We start from the raw sequence: 23,254 nt of genomic DNA, 5'->3' as shown, positions 1-23,254 counted from the left end.
ACAGATACACACGTCAAACTTATAACACCCCTCTTTTTGGGTCGGGGGTTAATAAATAGAATTAATTGATTAGCTTATTAATTATTCTACAAAATATTTGCAATGTTTTTCGACCTTTAATCTAATGCTCTTCCTTATCATTATGAAGAGATAGACGTAATTACGATTTTATCAAAAAACTAGCTGACCCCGCGTCGCCCCCCGGATTCGCACGGGTGGGCTTGCCGACTTTAATAACGGATACCGATTTACCATTGAAACGGAATCACACTATCACACTAATATTATAAAGGAGAAAGTTTGTATGTGTGTGTGTGTGTATGTTTGTTACTCCTTCACGCAAAAACTACTGGACGGATTAAGCTGAAATTTAAAATGGAGATAGATTATACCCTGGATTAGCACATAGGCTACTTTTTATCCCGGAAAATCAAAGAGTTCCCACGGGAATTTTAAAAAACCTACATCCACGCGAACAAAGTCGCAGGCATCAGCTAGTAGTATTTAAAAAGGAATGTTTATCCAAGTTAGCTCACATTTATCGTAAACTGTAACTTCACTTAGTATCATCACCAGTTGGTATGAGATCAAAGTCAAGGATTAATTTCCTAGATACTTATCTGTCTATACTAATAAATAAAATTGAAGTGTCTGTCTGTAATTTCGAAATAACCACCCCATATTAAGCTCATATTATGGTTATTATTGAACTGTACCATAACAGAATCAAACGTTTTTAAAAATTTTGTCTGTCTGTCTGTCTGTTTGAACGGGCTAATCTTCAGAACAGCTGGGCCTATTTTGACGGGACTTTCACAGACAAGTAGAGGATTAGCCAAGGAGTAAGAAAGGCTAGTTTTAACCGACTTTCAAAAATGGAGGAGTTTTGTTTTTCTACCTATGTATGTACACCGAAATGTCCGAGATTTCTGAACCGATTTGCATAATTTTTTTTTCGATAGAGGAACTTGGCGGCATTGTTCCATAAAAAATTTGGATATCAACTCCTCAATCCTGATGCTGCAGGGGACCTGACCACCAAAGCTGATGGGATTTAGAGACTGTCGGTTATAAATTGATATTGAAGGTATCTATACCAGGTAAAGACTTTGTCGTTGATCTCGAGGATCCCACCTCCTCAACCCTGATGCTGTAAGGAATTCCATTCCTACATCCAGTGATCCATCGGGGTTTTAAAGAATCATCCGTTTAAATGTTTTACGTGGTACAGAAACACGTTGCATCCCGGGGTCGGGCTATTACGAATGGGCTACTTTTGTCTTGGGAAATCAAAAGCTCCCACGGGAATTTTAAAAACCTAAATCCACACAGGCGAAGCTGCGGGCATCAGCTATTCATTGAATAAAAAACCGGTCAATTGCGAGTCAGGTTCGCACGACGCACACGCAGGTTCAGTAGGTACTTATAGAAATTACACTTTTTTTATTATTGTTGTTTTTAAGGTTCCGTACCTCAAAAGGAAAAACGGAACTCTTATAGGATCACTTCGCGGTTGTCCATCTGTCCGTCGTGTCTGTCAAGAAGCCTATAGGGTACTTCCCGTTGACCTAGAACCATGAAATTTGGCAGGTAGGTAGGTCTTAGAGCACAAGTACAGGAATAAATCTGAACACCGCGATTTTGTGGTTACATCATTTAAAAAAAAATTAAAACCTGTTTCAATTTTCAAAATAAGATAACTATACCAAGTGGGGTATCATATGAAAGGGCTTTACCTGTATATTCTAAAACAGATTTTTATTTATTTTTATGTAGGTATAATAGTTTTTGATTTATTGCAAAATGTTGGATAAATACTCGAGTACGGAACCCTCAGTGCGCCAATCTCATTCGCACTTGGCCGATTTTTTGCGATTGAATTGCAAATTGAAATATGCTTTATTGTAGTTAAACCATCATAAAAAGAAACAGAAAAATAAAACATTACACTTCATTATTTATAACATAAATAGAGGATGCCCGCGACATCGTCCGCGTGGATGTAGGTTTTTAAAGATCCCGTGGGAACTCTTTGATTTTCCGGGATAAAAAGTTGTCTATGTCAATTACAGGGACGCAAGCTACCTCAGTACCAAACATACAAATCGGCCAAGCGGATGAGTTTTTAGGAATCCCGCGGGAACTGTTTGTTTTTCCGGGATAAATAGCCTATGTCCTTCCCCGGAATGTATCCTAAGTCTGTACAAAATTTCATTAAAATCGGTTGAGTGGTTGAGCCGTGAAAGCGCAGCAGACAGACAGACAGACACACTTTCGCATTTATAATATTAGTATGGATACAAAACATTACACATTAGTTTTGATTCCCTTGACAGATCTTGGCAGACGGACAGACAGACAACGAAGTGATCCGCTAAGGCACGGCTAAGGGTCGCTTTTTTGTCTGGAGTAACGGACCCCTAAAAATGCCCTTCTTTATAGTCGTATTTCTTCATTGCCCGAGGATCATGACCCTTTCCATTCATCACATAATGGCAAGATTCTCTTTGCATAATAATGCGGTGGGTTCCCAGATCTTTCCGCATACAACTCGCCTAGAGAACGAAACGATCCTTAGGTTTTTACAGTTATTATCAGATGTTAGTAATAATAATAACCGGGACCGATATTATCCGGTAATAGGTACAGATCATAGATATGTGTACAGATGGTCAAGCAGGCATACAAAAATACTGACAGACAGAAAAACAAAATAAAATTAAATAACTTCTTTGTCATGCTTGCGCGTTCAGTGTTTGAGCCCCAAGAACTGCCCCTATAATATTAATTATTACAAACCTATTAGGTACTGCAATCCAGTCCAGTAATTTTAATTAACTTGATATTGCCGGCCATATTACCAATAATCTCAATAAAATAATAAATTAGTATTACAACTATGAACGCCTATTAAAAAAATTAGTATTTTCGCAAATATGAAAATCGCATGAATGGTTCTGTTCCAGGCGTTTTTAAATAATAAACATTTTTTTCGTTGTTAGGTCCGACCTTCCTAGTTTTAAAACCTAGGTACCTAGGTACATACGGCCCGCGCGGAGATACCGAGGTACAGAATGAATGGATGGGAGCTCTGAGTTTTTTGATGACTTACACCTAACATTCAGCTTTATTTCTATTTTGTTACAGTTGAAATTACCAGAATGAGATATAATAATGGAACAGAAAACCAGTAATGTAGTCACCATGTCGTCATTATGTGAAAAAACGAATATTTTTGATGAGTAATCTTTAGAAATCGTTCGTACGAAGGTGACTAACTGCCGGCATCAAGGTTTTCCCAGAAGAGCAGTGTGGCGATAGTGTGACGTAGTTCTTATGACGTATGATGTATGACGTAGTTAACTGGAAAGAAACCATAAACAAACAAAGAAACTCCTCGTCTTTTCCTACATAATTCCTAGCCTAGGCAATTTTTTGAGTCTATGGTTTTGTCATTTTGATTCTTTCGACGCCATAGCATTGTATGTCAACGGTAATAGGGATGCCCAATTTTTCTATCGATATAATTTTAAATGCATCTAATAAAAAGAAATAATAGCAAAGATCCTGTAGTCGTTTTTATCTATTTCGTATTATATTATTCAACAAAGTGTATTTAAAAAAAATGTTATAGATATTACTAACTGAGTGAGTTTAGGTTTTTTACAAAAAATCTTGGATAAAAAGTAAAGATGTCATAATATCCGTCACCGGAATAAAAAATATACTTAATTATATAATGATTTAAGACTACACATCAAAAATTGTGGAACTAGCAGGATTCAAACTTTATCGTTTTAATCGATAGAAGAACTTTGCGACATTGTTCCATAAAAAAATTGGATTCCAACTCCTCAATCCTGATGCTGCAGGGGACCTGACCACCAAAACTGATGGGACTAGAAAATGTCGGTTATAAAATAAAGGGCAAAGCTGCGGGCAGCTAGTTAATACAGTAAAAAACAAAAACCTTTTGTCATTTCTCGTTAAGAGCTGCATTGAAATATTATGGGCCTTTGAAAGTAGTTGAGAGTTAGTAGTTGAAAGAAAATATTGTACATCGATGTAATCGATACATTCGAACCAAACATCGTACCTACATGAAGGATTTCTCTTTTCTGTCAAAGAAGTGTCAAAGTCATGCTCATGACGTCATCAAACTATTCTTTTCTGTCGATTGTCGATTACATACCTATTAATCTATGGTCGACTGTCAGTGGCTCAGAGACAGTGTCAGTTGTATTGACGTTACAACTTTCATCATTACGTTTCATCCATTTCAGATTTCACAAGCGTCTGTTAGCATTATTAATTTTAATCTAGTTATTTTTGTGTTTTATTACCTTAAATAGTGGTGCCGTTCTCGTTTTGTGCTTAGTGAGTCACAAAATACTGGTGTACTTAAAGCTCCTGCATTTACAAGTCCATTTAAAATGAATCCGTACCAAGTAAGTACAAGTAGTGTTAGCGTATATTTTATTCTAGGCTAAGCCCTGTTTTGTTTATCACAAAATTTCACCAAATAGCTAACTTGTGGTAGGATGTGATGTTTGCAGGAACTAGTATTTAATTTAGACACAAAAACGTCACACAACTTACATATTTTCTTCGATTTCATCTGAGAACTTTATCGGCAAAATACAATGTAACTAGCGTGGGTACCTTTGACCTATCAAACTTATACGCTGTACCACTAAAACTAAACTTGTTGTACTTAAATGAAAATTTTTGAATTAACAAATTAATGTAAGAATTATGTAACAAACTAAGCAACATAAAGATATCTTGAAATTTAGGTGCTTTGACATTACATTTCTACTCAACATGTCAATGCTCTTCATGGTTGAAAATTGAAACACAGTGTGTTTCTATAGAGGAATAGTCCAGAGGCAGTTCAATGATTATTTGCTTGTGAAAATTTGGTACAAGAAAGGTAAATCTTACTAAGGCTTTTGTTTAAGGGTCAACCACGTTATCTACACAATGTCGGGTTTAGCAACACAGCACCACAATCATTCGGAAATCCTATGCCAATGCAAGGCTTCCCCACTATGGGTTACCCGGCTCCACAACCTGGTTACCCTAACACCGGTTCTGGGTACCCTTCAGCATATCCTAATCAGGGTCAACAGGGATATCCTCAAACACCTTCAAGCCATCCCAGCCAGGGTTACCCAAGTACCGCTCAAAGTTACTCTCCAGCTCAAGGATACCCAACAGCTCAATCAGGGTATCCCCAAGGTCAATCAGCATACCCTCAAAGTCAATCAGCATACCCTCAGGGCCAATCGGCGTATCCTCAAAGTCAATCAGCGTATCCTCAAACTCAGTCAGCCTATCCTCAATCCCAGTCACCACACCAATCGCCAGCGGGCTATACTCAACAAGGTTATCAGCAGTCAAATCAGTATCAGGGATATCAACCACCGAGGCAAAGCCAGCAAGCTTACAGTGCATCCTCAAGCCCAGTGCATAGTATGCCAAAGGTAATATCCCTAGTTGATAAAGTTATAACATCGCTTAAATCAAAATTTTGTGATAAGCTGGTATGCAGTAAACTTTAGCTGAATTGGATATTTTGATGTTACTTTTGATAGATTGGATGTAACTAGCACTAATCATAAACATTTTGCAGATAGATGTCATCCTTAAACATCCAATTAATACATATTAAATTGACAAGCATCTATTTCTTTATTAAATGTTGCATCCCTTTCTTTTCCTTTTGCTGAAGCTTCAAGCTTATGATATGTTGGACCTTAGTTTTATGACTTTATTCTGTCATCTGACACTTGAGTAATTAAGAAAAATTCTGACTTAGGAGATGTTATAATTTTACCACTACAATTAATTAAGAAATACTTACACCTAACTATAAGCTGTTCAAGCTCTACACGCTCTATGTGCTAATCATTTTGTGATAAGCAAAACATTGGTATAGTTATTGTAGCAATGCGTTTAGTGTGTGCATGCCTTTTTTGGGGGTTTTATATTTTGTGTGACTATGTTAGTTTTGCATTGGTTGAATGGGCCATTGGAGACCTAGATTCATACTGACTTAAGACATGGTTCACTTACCACCATGTGAAAAAACATTAAACTTATTTAGCCCATACAAACACACCTGTTTAACTTTAGTTTAATTCTTGTTTAAGTTTTGGTGGTGAGACTATAAATATTTACAATTAATTAAATTTTGACTGTGCAGGCCAATTCCAGCAGTGGTTGTGTAATTTAGTATTTAGTTCACAATACATTATAAAAAGTGACCTTAAAACCAGTGTTACATTGTCCATGCATCATTATTAATGTTTATTAATGAGATTCAGTGCTTATGAGCACTAAGTCTCATGATTTGTTTGACCCTTTTCATAGTGTATATCCAAATGAGTTATGGAATAGGCCAACTGGTAAACTATACTTGCGCAGTAGCTGATGTTAGGAGACCTTGGTGGTGTGTGCTATGCAGGTCACGTCACTCACGTCACATTAAGAAGGCCACACACTTCCTTATTTAAACATACAAAACATACACATAATAAACATTTATAGGAAACTCTTACATATAAAACTGTTCATATGATTCATGCAATTAAGTAAGGTGTCATACTCTATCATGTTATCAAAGCTTTGTTTAATAAACCTACTTATTGACTTATTAAGTAGGTACTTAGGCATAATTGTAGAAGCCCTTCAAACATTAAGGTAACTGTTTATTTTAATTTAAATAATAAACAATTTTTATAACTATAATGAGTATATGCCCCCTTAAAAATTCCATAACTAAGGAAGTTATTCTGTGAACAAAAACAGTTTTAATTTTTAACCTTCATAGGCCTAGCTCGTTGATATGAGTATGTATCGTTTGCACAAGTATTACTGAAACAGTAAATGGCATTAATGAGTCATCTCACTCACTATTGTTCTATTTTCAACAGATTACATACTGATAATAAGTGACTTTACGCATTATTTGCTCTTTGAATCAACTTGTTAATTACAATGATTATATTGTGAAATTAGCTTTTGCCCACGACTTCGTCTGCGTAACCTATAGAAATTATGCATCTTTTCACAGTGTGCCTATAGTACTTGCGAAGTAGAGCAGGCCATTGCCTTAATAAAAACGACAGTAAAACCTTGACTTAAAATAAACTCACAGAATACTCAACTTACTGTTAATTTTTTATTAATTTCTAAGACAATACTCATTTATTTTTGTTCTGGTTTAGTTCAACTGTTTATTTAGTATTCTCACGAGCATTGTCATATTTGTGTGTCTTCTATGATGAAGGGAACACACCAAAGGCCAAGTGTCCACTAGCAATAAGTCAGCTTCTAAAAAGTCACTTGTACCTACTTTGTTCAACATCTGCAAGTTTAGTTGCTGAAACTATTGCGTAAAATCGCGCAGAAAGAGGGCTTAGACCCTAGGGTTGCGCGGAGCCATGCATATAAAAGTCTGGGCTAAAGCGTCAAGCAAATTGGGACGCGGCTTTCGAGACATGTCTCGGACGTCCGAGCGAACGTCCAAAGTCACGCGTGCGACTTAGTCCGATAGCATGCACAGTTCAGTGTACCTAGTACCTACTATTTATTAGCCAGATACCAACTTACACAGACATACAGACAGATTTAGACAGAGTCGCGGCTGACAGCTGGGCGATAATTAATTTGTTTCAGGCTTCAGACGTGTGGTTTTAATTTGTTGGGACACAAACGTTAGGACGCGATCAGGCGACTCAATAAACTTAATTGACATTTATTCATGTGGTCACCACTTCAGTTAATTATTTAGGAGCTAAAACAATGATATACTTACTCATATCTTAGATGAAAGCTTATGGAGAGTCACGGGGATCTGGTTTTTCCTTTTGACGATTCCGATTTTTATCCTCAACCGGCTTGGTTGATAATCTACATATTATAAAAGTCCTGATTCACTGACTGATTCATCAACGAGCCCAAACCCTCCATGGGTTTCCTAGAAAGCTAAAATGTTGCACAGAGATCCCCTTTATATTGTAGACAAGGAAAAGGCAGGATTATTCAAAATTCCTATGGGATAGGGAATAAAGAGGATTTATGGTTTTGCCTAGCGACGTCATGGGTGGTCGCTATTGGCATGATAATAATCAATCTACACAATATTATAAAGAGGTAAAGTTTGTAAGTTTGCTTGTAGGAAGTAATCTATGGAATTACGGAACCGATTTTGAAAATCCTTTCACCAATAGAGAGCTACATTATTCCTGAGCGACACAGGCTATATTTTATTTTCAAAAAATTAGGGATGTCTATGATAAAGATATCCGTGCTTAGCCGGGGCGGGTCGCTAGTTATTCTTCATTCTTTGTGTTCACTCATCAAGTCATCACTTGATGTCATCATTTGATGAGTGGTTTGTAATTTTTAAATTATATATTATACTGTATATTAGCTAAATTTATGATTCATATAGATTAAAGTACTTACTAAAAAAAGTTTCATACGTTTTCACGAACAAGTATTAGACGCCTGGTGCCATACCTATACGCAGTGACTCTATTCAAGGAACAGTTTACTGCAATTACATTGTTATGCTCACTTCGTCTCACCGAGTACATTTATCACAATAACCAACGAATCAGTCTTGACTTTGGTCCCCGCTAAAATGGGTGTAGTTCGTTCTAAAACTATTGTTTTCGCGATATTCCACCTTCAGTAATTCGTGATATGGTGTGTTGTGATGTAAGAGCGTGTGTGTTGGTATTGAGGCGCACGATTCGTCCGTGAAAGTCTCCTTTGGGATAATTAATATGTCCTCAGTAACATCCAATTCGAGTATGCGCAGCGTCTATAGAGCGTCAATTGGCATCCGACGTGGGTTCAAGTCGTTTCGTTATACGGTATTTATTTGCCTTTCATGGATAGCTGGCTGATCTATATCTTCGTCTATACATACATCAATACTCACATATCGACGTACTGCTTAGGCCTCGTTCAGAGTGACGCGGGGCGTTGCGCGGCGCGTCTTGCGGTTACTCCATTCACGGAGAAGCAGATGGCGGCGCCCGCAGCGATACCCGCAACGATGCCTACAGCGGCGTACAAGCAACCCCACACCATACCTCACCCCACACTTTTCCCTGCTACGTTGAGGGGAACTAGGCTGGTGAATCTGCGGCGCACGCAGCAGTGCCCGCCGCGTGCTTTAGAGCAAATCTGTCATCATCAACTGATCGCTGGTTCATGAACACGGATCTCGTTTCAGAATGGGAAAGGGTTTGGCCAAGTGCGAATTGGCAGACTTCACACGACTTCTTCTTCTTCTTCTTCTTTTTCTCTCTGGGCTGGTTTCCGCACTTAAACGTTTCCGTACTTCACTTCACACGACATTATGGAGAACTCTCAGGCATACAGGTTTCCTCGCAATGTTTTCTTTCACCATTAAAGCAAGTAACACTCAATTGCTTAAAACGCACATAGCTGAAAGTTAGACGTGTGTGCCCGGGATCAAACCACGCAAATCTGAAGATATATAGCCAAACCGCATGACAACGCTTCTGCATGACACTCTCATATTATATTGCAGCATTTTCATGTAGCCACCATCTCACATGACTCTGAATGAGGCCTTAAACCTCTGCATAAATAAAGGGTTTCTCTTTAAACTAAGAAAAGAAAGTATTCAAGAAATTCTTCCCGTCGAGCCATCCATCCCAGTTCAGCTAGCTCTATTCTAATATACTTACTATATAATACTGAATAGATTCTCAGAAGACTGCCCAAGCAGTTGCGATTTTGTTCAAATCCTCTGAACCTATATAAAGCACTGTCCATTTCAGAGAGTCAGTTTTATTTTACACATACTGACCTATTTAGTCATCATGATGACAAGTTAACCTAGTTAAAAATATAGTAAACGAAGGTTTATGTCTGTGCCTGTAAGGCTTTAGTTATTTATATTTCAGTAGATAGATATTAGAAGAGCCTTCGTTATTTAGTAAATGATCATTGACTGAAATTTAGAATTACTACTTCCTGATACTTGAGTACTCTGACCACAGAAACTTACTATTTCTCTAATTTAAATACAACAAAGTTGTTTATTTATTCTTACTCATATACACTTCTATCATAAAATCATTTGATTGATGAGATGTTATCTTATCACAAGACATGCAATTTTACAAAAATATTTTGCGCTTATCTTACAATTTACACATCATATTATATCAAAACAAGCTACTGATAGTGACTTCAACACTTAAAGATACTAACTTCTATAACTGTTAATAATACTTTGAGCACTGGTCATGACAATATTGTTATTGCATATAACCCCACTGCTCTAATAAAATATTAACTCTATGAAATTATATGTAACTGTAACTTAAATATTTTATATACTAAATAATCAATTTTTAACACTTTTTATATAAAGTTTAAATACTATTTATGAATCTAATTTCATAACTTTTAATATTCATTAGGGACAAAGCATGTTTTCTCGAATCTCTATTCTGAAGCGTTAATCTCTGACATTTTCAGATACCTAATTATATAATTTTCTTTCAGTCAAAGCCAACGGTGGTACCCGTGAACCCGTTCGACCCGCGGGAAGATGCAGCCATCCTCCGCAAGGCTATGAAAGGATTCGGAACGGATGAGAAGGCAATCATACAAGTGTTGACGCGTAGAAGTAACGAGCAGCGCTTACGGATAGCCTTTGAGTTCAAGACTCTATATGGAAAGGTGAGGAACTCAACTCACGGGTCAACCGTTCAAGTTTTTTTTTTTTTTAATTATATAGACTAGCGCTTGGCTGCAATCAGACCTGCTAGCAAGTGATGATGCAGCCTAAGATGGAGCGCGCTTGCCTAGAAGTTGCCTATTCACTCTTGACTTGAAGGTACCCATATTATAGGTGGAAGGGAAAACTGACGCCGGAAGGCGTTCCATATCCTAGCGGTTCGAATTAGGAAAGAGGAAGCAAATCGTTTCGTACGTGTTTACCTCTACTCACCAGTTTAATTATAAGTTTTAATTATGTATATCTACTAATAAGTTTATTTACGACTAGAGGATGCCCGCGACTTCGTCCGCGTGGATTTAGATTTTAATAGATCCCGTGGGAACTGTTTGATTTTCCGGGATAAAAAGTTGCTTATTTCGATTACAGGGACGCAAGCTACTTCGGTACCTTTCATACAAATCGGTTAAGTGGATGGGTCTTTAGGAATCCCGCGGGAACTCTTTGATTTTCCAGGATATAAAGTAGCCTATGTCCGTCCCCGGGATATAAGCTAACCCTGTACCAAACTTCAGAATCGGTTACTCTGTTGGGCCGTGAAAAGGTAGCAGACAGACAGACGGACAGACAGACACTTTCGCATTTATAATATTAGTATGGATAATTTAGATGTTATTCTAAGCTTTTTAATGTTTAAACTATATATACTCACGTATTTAGTAGATGTAAGCTCGACTAGTTTCGAACAGTTTTTAAATAGTGTAGGCTACAAATTTAAACAATAGACTCGCAAATGGCAGCTAAAACCACGCGGCTTGACAGCTCTATACTGTCAAACTGTGTCTGTCCTTTTCATATTATATTAGTAAGAAGAGGATGTGAATATTCTAAAATTTACTTGTGCTCAGAACCAGTACCCGTAGCTCTTTAGTGCATGGTGGGATACTCACACTAATTCGATATTCATCTCATCTCAATTGTGTTCTTAAACTTTACAATACCACATAAAATTTTGTGTGCCATAGTTTATCTGAAATGTAGTAGTGCGATTTAAGGCATTAGATACTTTATTTTCCTGGTATAGGGTTCCTTTTTGCGTGCACACCTAGGTATTCCTTTAAAACATATTTCAATTCCACTTAGTAAATTGGTCCCTCCGGCGTCGGCTACACCCTACCTAAGTGATATTACTTTATAATTTGCGTAATCGATATAACAAACATCCATAGCATAAATATACACTGTTTGTATAAAATTACAAAACACTATGCTTTAATTATAATTAATTTTACATATATATGTCAAATAAATGATTATGATTATTTATTTAATGATATTATTCTAAGTTTTTGGATTTAATTTTTAAATTGATTTATTCTAAAGGGGTCTTGGAAATTCATTTTTTGAAAACAAATACTTCATATAATTACTTAACGCATTAAAAATTGCATTGGGTAATAGAAAGAAAGAAACACTGTTTATTTGAAACCGCAGTAATAGAATATGTTTATATTATAACCAGTACCAGTATGCAGTAGAAAAAGGCATTCCGAAATAGTGGTAGATGCAGTTGACTTCAAAAGTACCTGCGTGTAATTCATTTATCCATACTAATATACTAATATTATAAATGCGAAAGTGCGTCTGCCTGTCTGTGTCTGTCTTTCTGTCTGTCTGCTACGTTTTCACGGCCCAACCGCTGAACCGATTTTAATGAAATTTGGTACAGACTTGGGATACATCCCGGGGAAGGACATAGGCTGCTTTTTATCCCGGAAAATCAAAGAGTTCCTACGGGATTCAAAAAAAAAAATCAAAATCCACGCGGGCGAAGCCGCGGGCATCCCCTAGTCTGGAAATAAAGATTATTTTTTCTTTCTTCTTCGTATTAGATTATTCTATTCTAGAAAATTAGACGATATACTTAGCAAATTTTGTCAGCAGGACCTGGTATCAGATCTCAAAAGCGAGACCACCGGGAAGTTTGAAGACATACTAGTGGCTCTAATGACCCCACTGCCTCAGTTCTACGCCAAGGAGCTCCACGATGCCACAGCGGGCATCGGCACTGATGAAGACGTGCTCATCGAAGTCATGTGCACCATGTCCAACCATGAGATCCATGTTATCAAACAAGCGTATACTGCAAGTGAGTGAATCTTCTATACATAACTTCCTCCCGACCGAATTTTGGCCCAAGTGGTGCGGTGGCCAATGCCCACTGAAATAAACTGTTTCAATCTATCCATACTCTATCCATACTAATATTATAAATGCGAAAGTGTGTTTAATATTATAAATGCGAAAGTGTGTCTGTCTGTCTGCTACCTTTTCACGGCCCAACAGTTTAACCGATTCTGACGAAATTCGGTACAGAGTTAGCTTATATCCCGAGGACGTCATAGGCTACTTTTTATCTCAGAAAATCAAAGAGTTCCCATGGGATTCCTAAAAACCCATCCGCTTAACCGATTTGTACGAAAGGTACCGAGGTAGCTTGCGTCCATGTTATTGACATAGACAACTTTTTATCCCAGAAAACCAAACAGTTCCCACGGGATCTTCAGAAACCTAAATCCACGCGGATGAAGTCGCGGGCATCCTCTAGTACCTAATAAAAATAAAATCCAAGTCTCTGTCTGTAATTTCCAAATAACTACCTCATATTACGCTCGTAACGTTATATGAACCATAACTGAATCACATCACATCATATTTTAATTTTTCTTGTCTGTTTGTAAAAACAGACAGACACTGTCTGAACGAGCTAATCTTCGGAACGGCTGATCCTATTTTGACGAGACTTTCACAGTCAAGTAGAGGATTAACCAAGGAGTAACATAGGCTTTTTAACCGACTTTCAGAGACGGAGGAGTTGTTTTTCTACCTACACCGAAATCTGCGAGATTTCTGAGCGTAATTTTTTTAAATCGATAGTGAAACTGTGACAAATTTTCGGCTAAAAAACGAAAATTGGTAGGGATATCCCGGGGACGGGCTACTATGAATAGGAAACTTTGTCTTGGAAATCATAAGTCCCCACGGGATTTTTAAAAACCTAAATCCACGCGGGCTAAGCCGCGGGCATCATTTAGCCCACAATAATAATAATTTAAATGCGAAGTCTCTCTGCCTCTATCTTTTCAAGGCTCATCTGTTTAATCTTGGAAAATTAAACGGTTCCCATAGGTTTTTACTAAATCAAAATTATGTCTGTTCCCAGTTTAGCATAAAAATAATATTAGCCATTGAATAATATTATTCACTAGGTATATAATATAGGATATAACTTCGACATTTGGCCAGCAGCCAAGGTTTTTCCTTAACCGGTTGTTGCTTTTAATATAACATCTATTTCTTTATGATAAGGACAAGTTATATTTTTTTATATCCGAGTGAGCCGTGATAAGTCTAATGTTTAAGGTTGAAATCTATAGAGCGCACTTTGACTTTGCTTAGACTTAAGTTTCAGTTAAAACGAGACAGATTTATGCCAGTGGTATAACGCTGTCTCTTTTTAACAGTGTCTTAAATCTGAGCTTCCGAACTCAGCCTCAGACGTCCGCCATCTATTCAGAAGGTCGGGGAATAGTTCCCGGTCTTTTCGAAGTTGTATTTTAAGAATATCGCTTGCTTTATCGGCGAAGGGAAACATCGTAAGAAAACCTGTAAGCCTGAGAGTTCTCCATAATGTTTTTAAAGGTGTGTGAGGTCTGCGAATCCGTGCTCATCCAGCATGGATCAGGTAGTGGGCCGGCAATGGGTTGATCATGATGATTAATGATTATTCAAATTTTTATAAAAAAATTGGATGATACCCGCGGATTTAGGTTTTTTTTTAAAAACGCCGTGGGAACTCTGCTTTCCGGGATAAAAAGTTGCCTATGTCAATTTTCGGGACGCAAGCTATCTCCTCACCCAAATTCATATAAATCGGTTAAACGGATTGGTCTTTGAGAATCCTGTAGGAACTCTTCGATTTTCCGGGATAAAAAGTAGTCTATCTATGTCCGTCCCCGGGATGTAAGCTGATTTTGTACCAAATTACATAAAAATCGGTTGTGCTGCTGTGACAGACAGACAGACTTTCTCATTTATTTATAATATTAGTATGGATCAATGGTCAAAACTGGTTTAACACTTCCACAGACACAGATAAAAATATACATCATTCTCCAAAATCTTCTTTCACTTTAAAATAAATATACTATGTACTATTTTATTTAGAAAATCAAATGGCTTAGATTTCCTCTGAGGTAAAATTACACGTTATAATTAAATGGAAGTGGAAGACAAGCAAATAAGTGAAGGATACAAGCAATTTTGAACTCCAATAATATGCTCCATTGCAGTCATTACCGCGAATCCACACATTCTGGATTGTGTAAAACATCCTTGACTTGAAATGAGACGTTTCCTTCACAATTACTAATGATCCTTACTTTAGGATTGCTGGTATGCTTAAGTCTTCTCGCATAATATTATTTTATACTAGAATGCCCGCGACTTCGTTCGCGCGGATAAAAGTTTTCAAAAATCCCGTGGAAACTCTTTGATTTTTCGGGATAAAAAGTAGCCTATATCGCTCTCCAGGTCTTTAACTATATCCATATAAAAAATCAGGTTAAACTGTTGCTCTGTTGCAGCGTGATTGAAGAACGAACCAATAAACCAAAAAACAAACGCGCTTTTGAATCTATACTAATAAATAAAATTGGAGTGTCTGTCTGTAATTTCGAAATAACTACCACATATTAAGGTCATATGGTTATTTGAACGATACCATAACTGAATCACACGTTTTTAAAATTTTTGTCTGTCTGTCTGTCTGTCTGTTTGAAAAGGCTAATCTTCGAAACGGCTGAACCGATTTTAACGGAATTTTCACATACAAGTAGAGTATTGACCAGGGTGTAACATAGGCTACTTTTTTAACCGACTTTCAAGAAGGGAGTTGTGTTTTTCTACCTATGTACACCGAAATCTCCGAGATTTCTGAACCGATTTGCGTCATTTCTTTTTTAATCGATAGAGGAACTTTGCGACATTGTTTCATAAAAAGTTTGGATTCCAACTCCTCAATCCTGATGCTGCAGGGGATCTGACCAATCCACGCGGGCGAAGCTGCGGGCATCAGCTAGTATATTTTTATTTATTTGTACCAGAAAGTTGTAACAATATAAATAAAAGGAAAGAAAAAGTGGACAGGGAAGCACTTATCTCTATAAGAGATCTCTACCATATATAATAATTATATATCTCTACCATATATAGTATATAATAATATGGAAAGTGATTTCCGTGACTATAGAAATAGAATTTTAGATGCATAGTTATCTCGTAAATTTTAATGTTTTTCGTCAGAGTAAAGTAGTTCTAAGGCTTCTATACATTTTTATTACCTACCTACTAACTATTTTCTCTCTAAAACCTATACTTTAACCCTTTTGTACCCTTAGCGCCTTTTTGCGCTTAAAAATGATTGCTAACTAGATAATGCCCTTCGCACGAATTCAGTTTTTTTTTTTTTCAAAATTTTGTGGAAATCTATTTTCTGGGATAAAAAGTAGCCTCTGTCCATATTAATATTACCAATGATATTTTTCGTACATCCTGTCTGTTATGAAATACAACTGTTCACAGTTTTTCCGTCAAAGCTTGTATCGTTATCAAAACTTATTTATCACTTGTGTTCGTAAAAGGTTCGGGCATTAATAACAAATCGCTTATAATAGGTATTTCCTCGCATACATTTTCTCATCAATAACAAACTGTGAGGAAAATCCATAGGAAATATTGGTTCGATGCCAAAATACTATTGTAATTTGCCGTTGACTTTCTCCGAAGTATAATCGTATTCGTAGTGGAATGAATCAGTATACGTTTTCCTAGTCGACGATAAAAATAGATGGTAATTTCTTTCTAGGAATGCGCATCTGCACTAGATGCTTGAAAAATATTGGGTAAATGAGCCAATTTACCTAGGCGAGGACCTAGTTTATGTATCACACTAATATTATAAAGGCGAAAGTTTGTATGTGTGTGTGTGTGTGTATGTTTGTTACTCCTTCACGCTAAAACTACTGGACGGATTGAGCTGAAATTTAGAATGGAGATAGATTATACTCTGGATTAGCACATAGGCTACTTTTTATCCCGGAAAATCAAAGAGTTCCCACGGGATTTTTATAAAACTACATCCACGCGAACGAAGTCGCGGGCATCAGCTAGTCTATAATAATCCCGCTGTAGTAATATTGTAATATGCTTTGTTTTTGTTATATTAATACCGACTTTTAGGGCTCCGTATCTCAAAAAAAAGGAACCCTTATAGGATCACGTCGTTGTTTTTCTTTTTATCGATCTGTCTGTCTGTGTTTGTGGCAGACCGTCAAACCGTAGTAATGTAAAGGGAGGGAGTGAAAGGTTATAGCACAAGTAACGGGAAAGATCCGAAAACCGTGAATTTGTGGTTACACACAAAATTAAATTAAAAAGTGTTATATTATACGATGGTACGGAATCCTTCGTGTGCGAGTCCGACTCGTACTTGACCGGTTTTTAATGTATGCGTTTTATTTTCAGTGTACGGAACTCTTCTAGAAGATGACTTGCGCGGCGACACCTCAGGAAATTTCAAGAGGCTGATGACATCATTGTGCATGGTAATGTGATTTGTATTTTTAATTTAAATTAGGTTATTTGTACTTACATATCATACCGAAGCGATTTGCCTCCTCGTTTCTAGTCCGAACTGCTAGGATACCGCACTCCTTACGATATCAGTTTTCCGTTCCACTTTCAATATTGATTTTTTAAAGTCAAGAGTGAATTAATCTAATACTCTTCTTGGCGAGCGCGCTCTATCTTAGGCTGCATTATCACTTGCCAGCAGGTGTTGCAAACATGCGCTAGTCCGCGTAAATACAAGTTTTTGGAAGTTTTCGTGGAAACACTTACTTTCCTAAACTTTCTACTTTCGTTAAAAAGTACTTAGCCTGTGTCCTTCTTGGAGATGTAAGTTAAATATGTACCCGTCAAAATCGATTCAACGGGTGGGCCGTGAAAAAGTAGCAGACGAACAGACAGAGACAGACACACTTTGCATTTATATTATAAGTATGGAAACATGGATATATATATATATATATATATATATATTTTTTTTTAAGAATATTAGCCATGCTAATCGTGACTAACACTTTCCTCTCCAATTAAGCGTAAAGCTTGTGCCAGGAGTGGGTACGACAATAGTGCAACGGGTTGTGTTTGAACCGCCGCGCCGACCTTTCGGAAGTTAGTCCGCTCCTCAACCGTTGAGCTATCGAGGCTCTAAATATAGATAATATGGTTTATTAAAATGCGGTACTTTCGATTTCAGGGCAACCGATCGGAAGAATTCCACGTAGACCAGGCAAGAGCAAGGGAAGATGCCAGGAGCTTGCTGCAAGCAGGTAATAAAACCAATTTTTATGGAATAAAACTATACTAAGTATATTTTAATTTATATCCAAGTAAAATGATAAGTAATATGATCATTAAGGTGCTAAACGACTTACGGCCTTTGACTGTACCTACATCGCTGATTTTCAGCCAGGACCCTAACACGGCTAACGCAACGGAATCCAACAATCACTATAACAATCTTATCATGAGTCATGACCTCCATACAATAAATTATAGGTTAATAATAATGATAAGGTGGCTAACTTCCGGCCGTTGTTACTGACAAACAGCTAGCACAGTTGGTAATATACATTGCTAAAGGATATTATAATATAACGTTTAATTTTTCAGTGCATTTTGTAATAAATGTATGTAATTATGTAAGAAAACAGGCTTATGCTGTAAGAAAACAGCCTTGTGCTGTAAATTTAGGGTTACGTACGCCTGAATGAAAAGCGGAACCCTTATAGGATCACTCGTGTGTCTGTCCACCTAGTGAGGGGTCTGCCAACGCTGCGCTTTCCAGTGGGAGGTCACCATTATAGCACCTTAGAACCCCTATGTCTAACCCGAATGGTTTTTCGAGCTATGCACCCTGTCCATTGCCACTTCAGCTTTGCAACTCGTCTTAAAATAGTTTAAAAGCTTATTATGACAAGTGTAAATTAAAGATTTATAACACCCCTGACAAGTGAAGGTTACAGTAACTAGAAAAGAGCTGATATCTTTCAAACGGCTGAAACAACACTCTCGATCAAGCCATCTTTCAAACAAAAAAAAACTAAATTAAAGTCGGTTCATTAGTTTAGGAGCTACGATGTCACAGGCAGATGCACACATACACGTGTCAAACTTATAACACCCCTCTTTATTGGGTCGGGGGTTAAAAATAGATGAAAATTGACAACTCAATGTCTTCTCCAGGAGAGCTTCGCCTCGGCACAGACGAGTCTATCTTCAACGCGGTGCTGTGTTCGCGATCATTCACGCAGCTGGCGGCCGTCTTCCAGGAGTACCAGAACCTGACTGGCCACGACATCGATGACGCTATCAAGGCTGAATTCTCCGGTGACCTGGAGAAGGCTCTACGCGCTATCGGTAAGAGATTCAAAGTTTTTTCAACACATTTATTGTCAAAAATGTTCAAAAAATTGCAGAAATTAGTTGCCAAAGGACACTTGGGCTTAAGAGCCCGCTGTTATCGAAGCGATAACTCGCTGACATGACGGATGGAACCTAAATTGCTGTTTCCACAGATGACGGAAACAACGTTATATATTTGTGCGTGTCACTCTTTCCCTCTAACTGCATCTCGAAAGGAGTGCAATAGTATTTACTTTTAATAAATGATTTGTGTCACCACACGAGAGGCCAGGTGAATGAATTTTGCTTGAGATTCAAGATTTTTTAGTCAAAAACGGTAAAGTGATAATTACTAAGAAAATATTTATTTACACATATGAAATTATTATGAAGTAAAGCGTGAAATGAAACTGTTAATTTTTCAATTTTCTGGTTTTTTATGTAGTTTATTTACGCACGAAGTTGCCTAAAAATTCGCCCTAAAATAGAGATTTTTCAAGGGCCATAACTTTTAAAATAAATACAATTTTACTATATTAATTCTTTTAAGGCATCGATAATGGAGAGGTTAATTGATATATGGCTTAGTTATAGATCTAGAACAACAAAGAATAGAATAATAGGCGTAATACGTTTGTATGGAGTAGTGCGTAAGAAGTGTACCCTTAACATAATATCTTATGCAAGGTTTCATCAGCTCCTGTCAACGCCTTTCAAACCGTGTCATTAGAGCCTATTAACAACTGAGTATATAAATTCATCATAAAAAATGGTTTCAGTGAAAGTGGTCCGCAACAAGCCACTATTCTTCGCGGAACGCCTGCACAAGTCGATGAAGGGTCTCGGCACCAACGACCGTCAGCTCATACGCATCATGGTGACGCGCTGCGAGGTGGACCTCGGGGACATCGCGGACATGTTCCAGTCCAAATACGGGGAGTCGCTGCAGAGCTGGATTGAGGTGGGTAATTTTTAGAGTTCCGTGCCTCAAAGGAAAAACGGAACCCTTATAGGATCACTTTGTTGTCTGTCCGTCCGTCCGTCGTGTCTGTTAAGAAACCTATAGGGTACTTCCCGTTGACTTAGAATCATGAAATTAGGAAGGTAGGTAGCTCTTATAGCACAAGTACAGGAATAAATCTGAAAACCGCGAATTTGTGGTAAAGTAAGATAACTATACCAAATGGGGTATCATATGAAAGGGCTTTACGTGTACATTGTAAAACAGATGTTTATTTATTTTTATGTATAATAATTATTGATTTATCGTACAAAATGTTGGAAAAAAATACCCGAGTAGTTACGGAATCCTCGGTGCGCGAGGCCGACTCGCACTTGGCCGGTGTTTTTTAAAGAATATTAGCCATGCTAATCATGACTAATACTCCCATTTCCCCTCCAATTAAGCGTAAAGCTTGTGCCAAGAGTGGGTACGACAATAGTGCAATGCGTGGGGTTTATTATCGACGGTTCTAAAATAACTATTTTCTTTCTTTTTCAGGGTGATTGTTCCGGTCACTACAAAAAGTGTCTGCTGGGTCTATTAGGTCTCTATTAGTAGTGACGTCATAACATTTTCAAAGGAGATCGCACAACCGTTAGAAATGCCAGGACCCGCCAGAATAGCAAATGCCCATTTTTCAGTACCTTAAAACCTCCTTAGCGCAGTGGTGATCTTATAAGCGAGAGGTCCTGGGTTCGATTTCCCGTCAGAGGAATGCTAGGCTACCAGCTACCACCCAGGCAAGCAGTACCGCGATTTAGCGTTTCAGTACGATGTCACATAGAAACCGATTGGGTTATAGTTTCATAAAACTGTATCTTCCAGGTTTCATCTTAGACTGCATTATCGTTTACCACCAGGTAATATTGCAGTCAAGGCCTGAACTGTATAAGGGTTAATCTAAACATTAATGAACATGAAACTTGTACTAGTAGAACATGCAGTCTAATCAGAAGTTGCAACATAACATGACGGTTTGCGCAGGTCATAGACTAAGGCTGAGATCTATAGAGCTCACTTTGATTTTGCGCAGACTCAAAACACTGTTCACATAGCTGTAAATATAATTCGATCACACACGCTGCGTAAACGTTGCGTAATCGTAGACGTAGCGCGTACCATTGCGTTGAAATGTTTGTATGAAACATGGCACACCGCTTGGGTAAAGCGTGGACGTATGCGTAACCCGTCGTGTTAGGGGTCTACGCACGTGTCACGTGTACGCAATTGGTGTGAATCGACCTTAAAACGAGACAGCGTTATACCGCTGGCATAAATCTGTCTCGTTTTAACTTAAACTTAAGTCTAAGCAAAGTCAAAGTGCGCTGTATAGATTTCAACAGCATTAAATACACAAGTCGTGCTGAGATCTGCTTCTGCGCTGTCATAGTGTTCAGCTTGGACTATTTGTTTTGCGCACACTATACAGAGTTCGTTGGTGTGAGTAGAGGTTATGTCATGATTTCTTCGATCAACCCGATGCGGCCGAATCTGTTCTACGCCATGGATCTGGCAAATAGTCTGTCGGTATGCGATCACCTTAATAATAAATATTCATCTGTGTCAGTGGTCAAACGTAAATGTCTCAAAAGTATGTCTTTTTACAATGTTAGATGTTTACATGATTATAGTATATTACGGCTCTTACTAATAAAAAATTACACACGCCTTATAAAAATATCTCTCTTTCTCTCTCTCTCTCTCTCTCTCTCTCTCTCTCTCTCTCTCTCTCTCTCTCTCTCTAAGTATGCGTCCGGCAGAGTGAAAAAGATGAAACTAATTTGGATTTGACGGTTTTTGTTCACAATCTATAGTCGAGTATACAACTTTTTGCGTAAAAATCCAAAAAGCCCATGTCTGTCAGTGTGTATTTTTTTATTAGTTTGAACTTTTAAGTGTAATCTTAATAATTATTATTGTGTCATGACATGGTTCATTAATGCATCAATTCAATTTATAAGAAAATAAAATAGGTATATTTTGGATTTTTAATCATTTCTGTAAACTGTTATTTGCTATACCCCAGCGCGCGTGAGCTTTACATGTGGTTACGTCGTATACAAGTGCAGTCAAAGGCCATAAGTCGTTTGGCACCTTAATGATCATATTCGTGTGGCACGGTTATGCACATGCGTTATGTGACGTGTTTTTAGAAAAAGATCATAAAATACAGGTTTTTAATGCAATAGTTTCGCGGAATTGCTACTCTAATTCTGAGGCCGACCGTACATTGCGTAAGTGTGCGTGCTTGTGGACCAATCAGTCGCGAGCAAACGCACACATTGACTTAAACAGATACGATTCACACACAAGCATGCAAGCATGAGCCGCGCGCGCTCGTGAAATTCAAGAACTATATCGGTGATTTTATTAAACCGTCCCTATTGTTCTGAAATCATTTTATTCGTTTACAAACTATAGTATGTATTACTTTGAATGTTTTGGGGAAAAAATTGTATGGATGAGAAATAAGACAATATTTTGTAAAGTTCTCATACTTACAGTGACGGGCAAAAATCTAGACCATAAACGCTTTGGACGGAAAAGTTGTCGCAACATGAGAAGCAATGGCCGACTGGTCAACCAATAGTGACCCTTGCGGTAGAAATTCCCTCTTGCCCTAGGTCCTTCAAATAGATCTAAAAATCGATCGAAAAAGATCTTTAACTTCTGAAGAACTGTAACTTCATTAATGTTTCAATCAGACAATTTTATGTGGAATTTTTTTGTAAAACGAAGCCCAAAAAGGAGATTTTAAAATTAAAAGTTCAAATATATTATAAAAATTGTTGTATTCTAAAGAAAAGCCTTTTAAATGAATAAAATATAACCAGTGCCTTCATAATGTTACTATACAGTATACAATTCATATATTTGTTTACGATAAGCGGAATATTGTTACACTTGCAGGTCAAGTAAACCTGCAATGATAAGTAAATTCTAGATTACTGAAATATGAGCTAAGTTTTACGTTTTATCAACATTGA

At 37.5% G+C, this 23,254-nt stretch overlaps 1 protein-coding gene across 3 annotated transcripts; it reads left to right on the top strand.

The window, feature by feature from the left end:
* The first annotated feature begins 4,219 nt into the window (after nt 1-4,219).
* Nucleotides 4,220-21,961, top strand: LOC123880994 (annexin B9-like). 3 transcript variants are annotated; one of them, XM_045929492.1, is made up of 9 exons: nt 4,220-4,448; nt 4,962-5,486; nt 10,561-10,737; nt 12,680-12,884; nt 17,321-17,400; nt 18,117-18,189; nt 19,106-19,279; nt 20,044-20,225; nt 20,766-21,961. In XM_045929492.1, exons 1-9 carry the CDS (start codon nt 4,434-4,436, stop codon nt 20,820-20,822), a joined length of 1,488 nt encoding a protein of 495 aa, XP_045785448.1. In that variant the 5' UTR covers nt 4,220-4,433; the 3' UTR covers nt 20,823-21,961. The 3 variants fall into 3 exon arrangements, with proteins under 3 accessions (XP_045785448.1, XP_045785450.1, XP_045785449.1); XM_045929494.1 differs by lacking the exon at nt 4,962-5,486 and having other exon boundaries at nt 4,222-4,448; XM_045929493.1 differs by lacking the exons at nt 4,220-4,448; nt 4,962-5,486 and adding an exon at nt 8,617-8,888.
* The last annotated feature ends 1,293 nt before the right edge of the window (nt 21,962-23,254 follow it).

Source organism: Maniola jurtina, chromosome 3 (genome assembly GCF_905333055.1).
Source record: "Maniola jurtina chromosome 3, ilManJurt1.1, whole genome shotgun sequence".
NCBI classification, from domain to species: domain Eukaryota; kingdom Metazoa; phylum Arthropoda; class Insecta; order Lepidoptera; family Nymphalidae; genus Maniola; species Maniola jurtina.
This window is presented reverse-complemented; position numbering and strand designations above follow the sequence as displayed.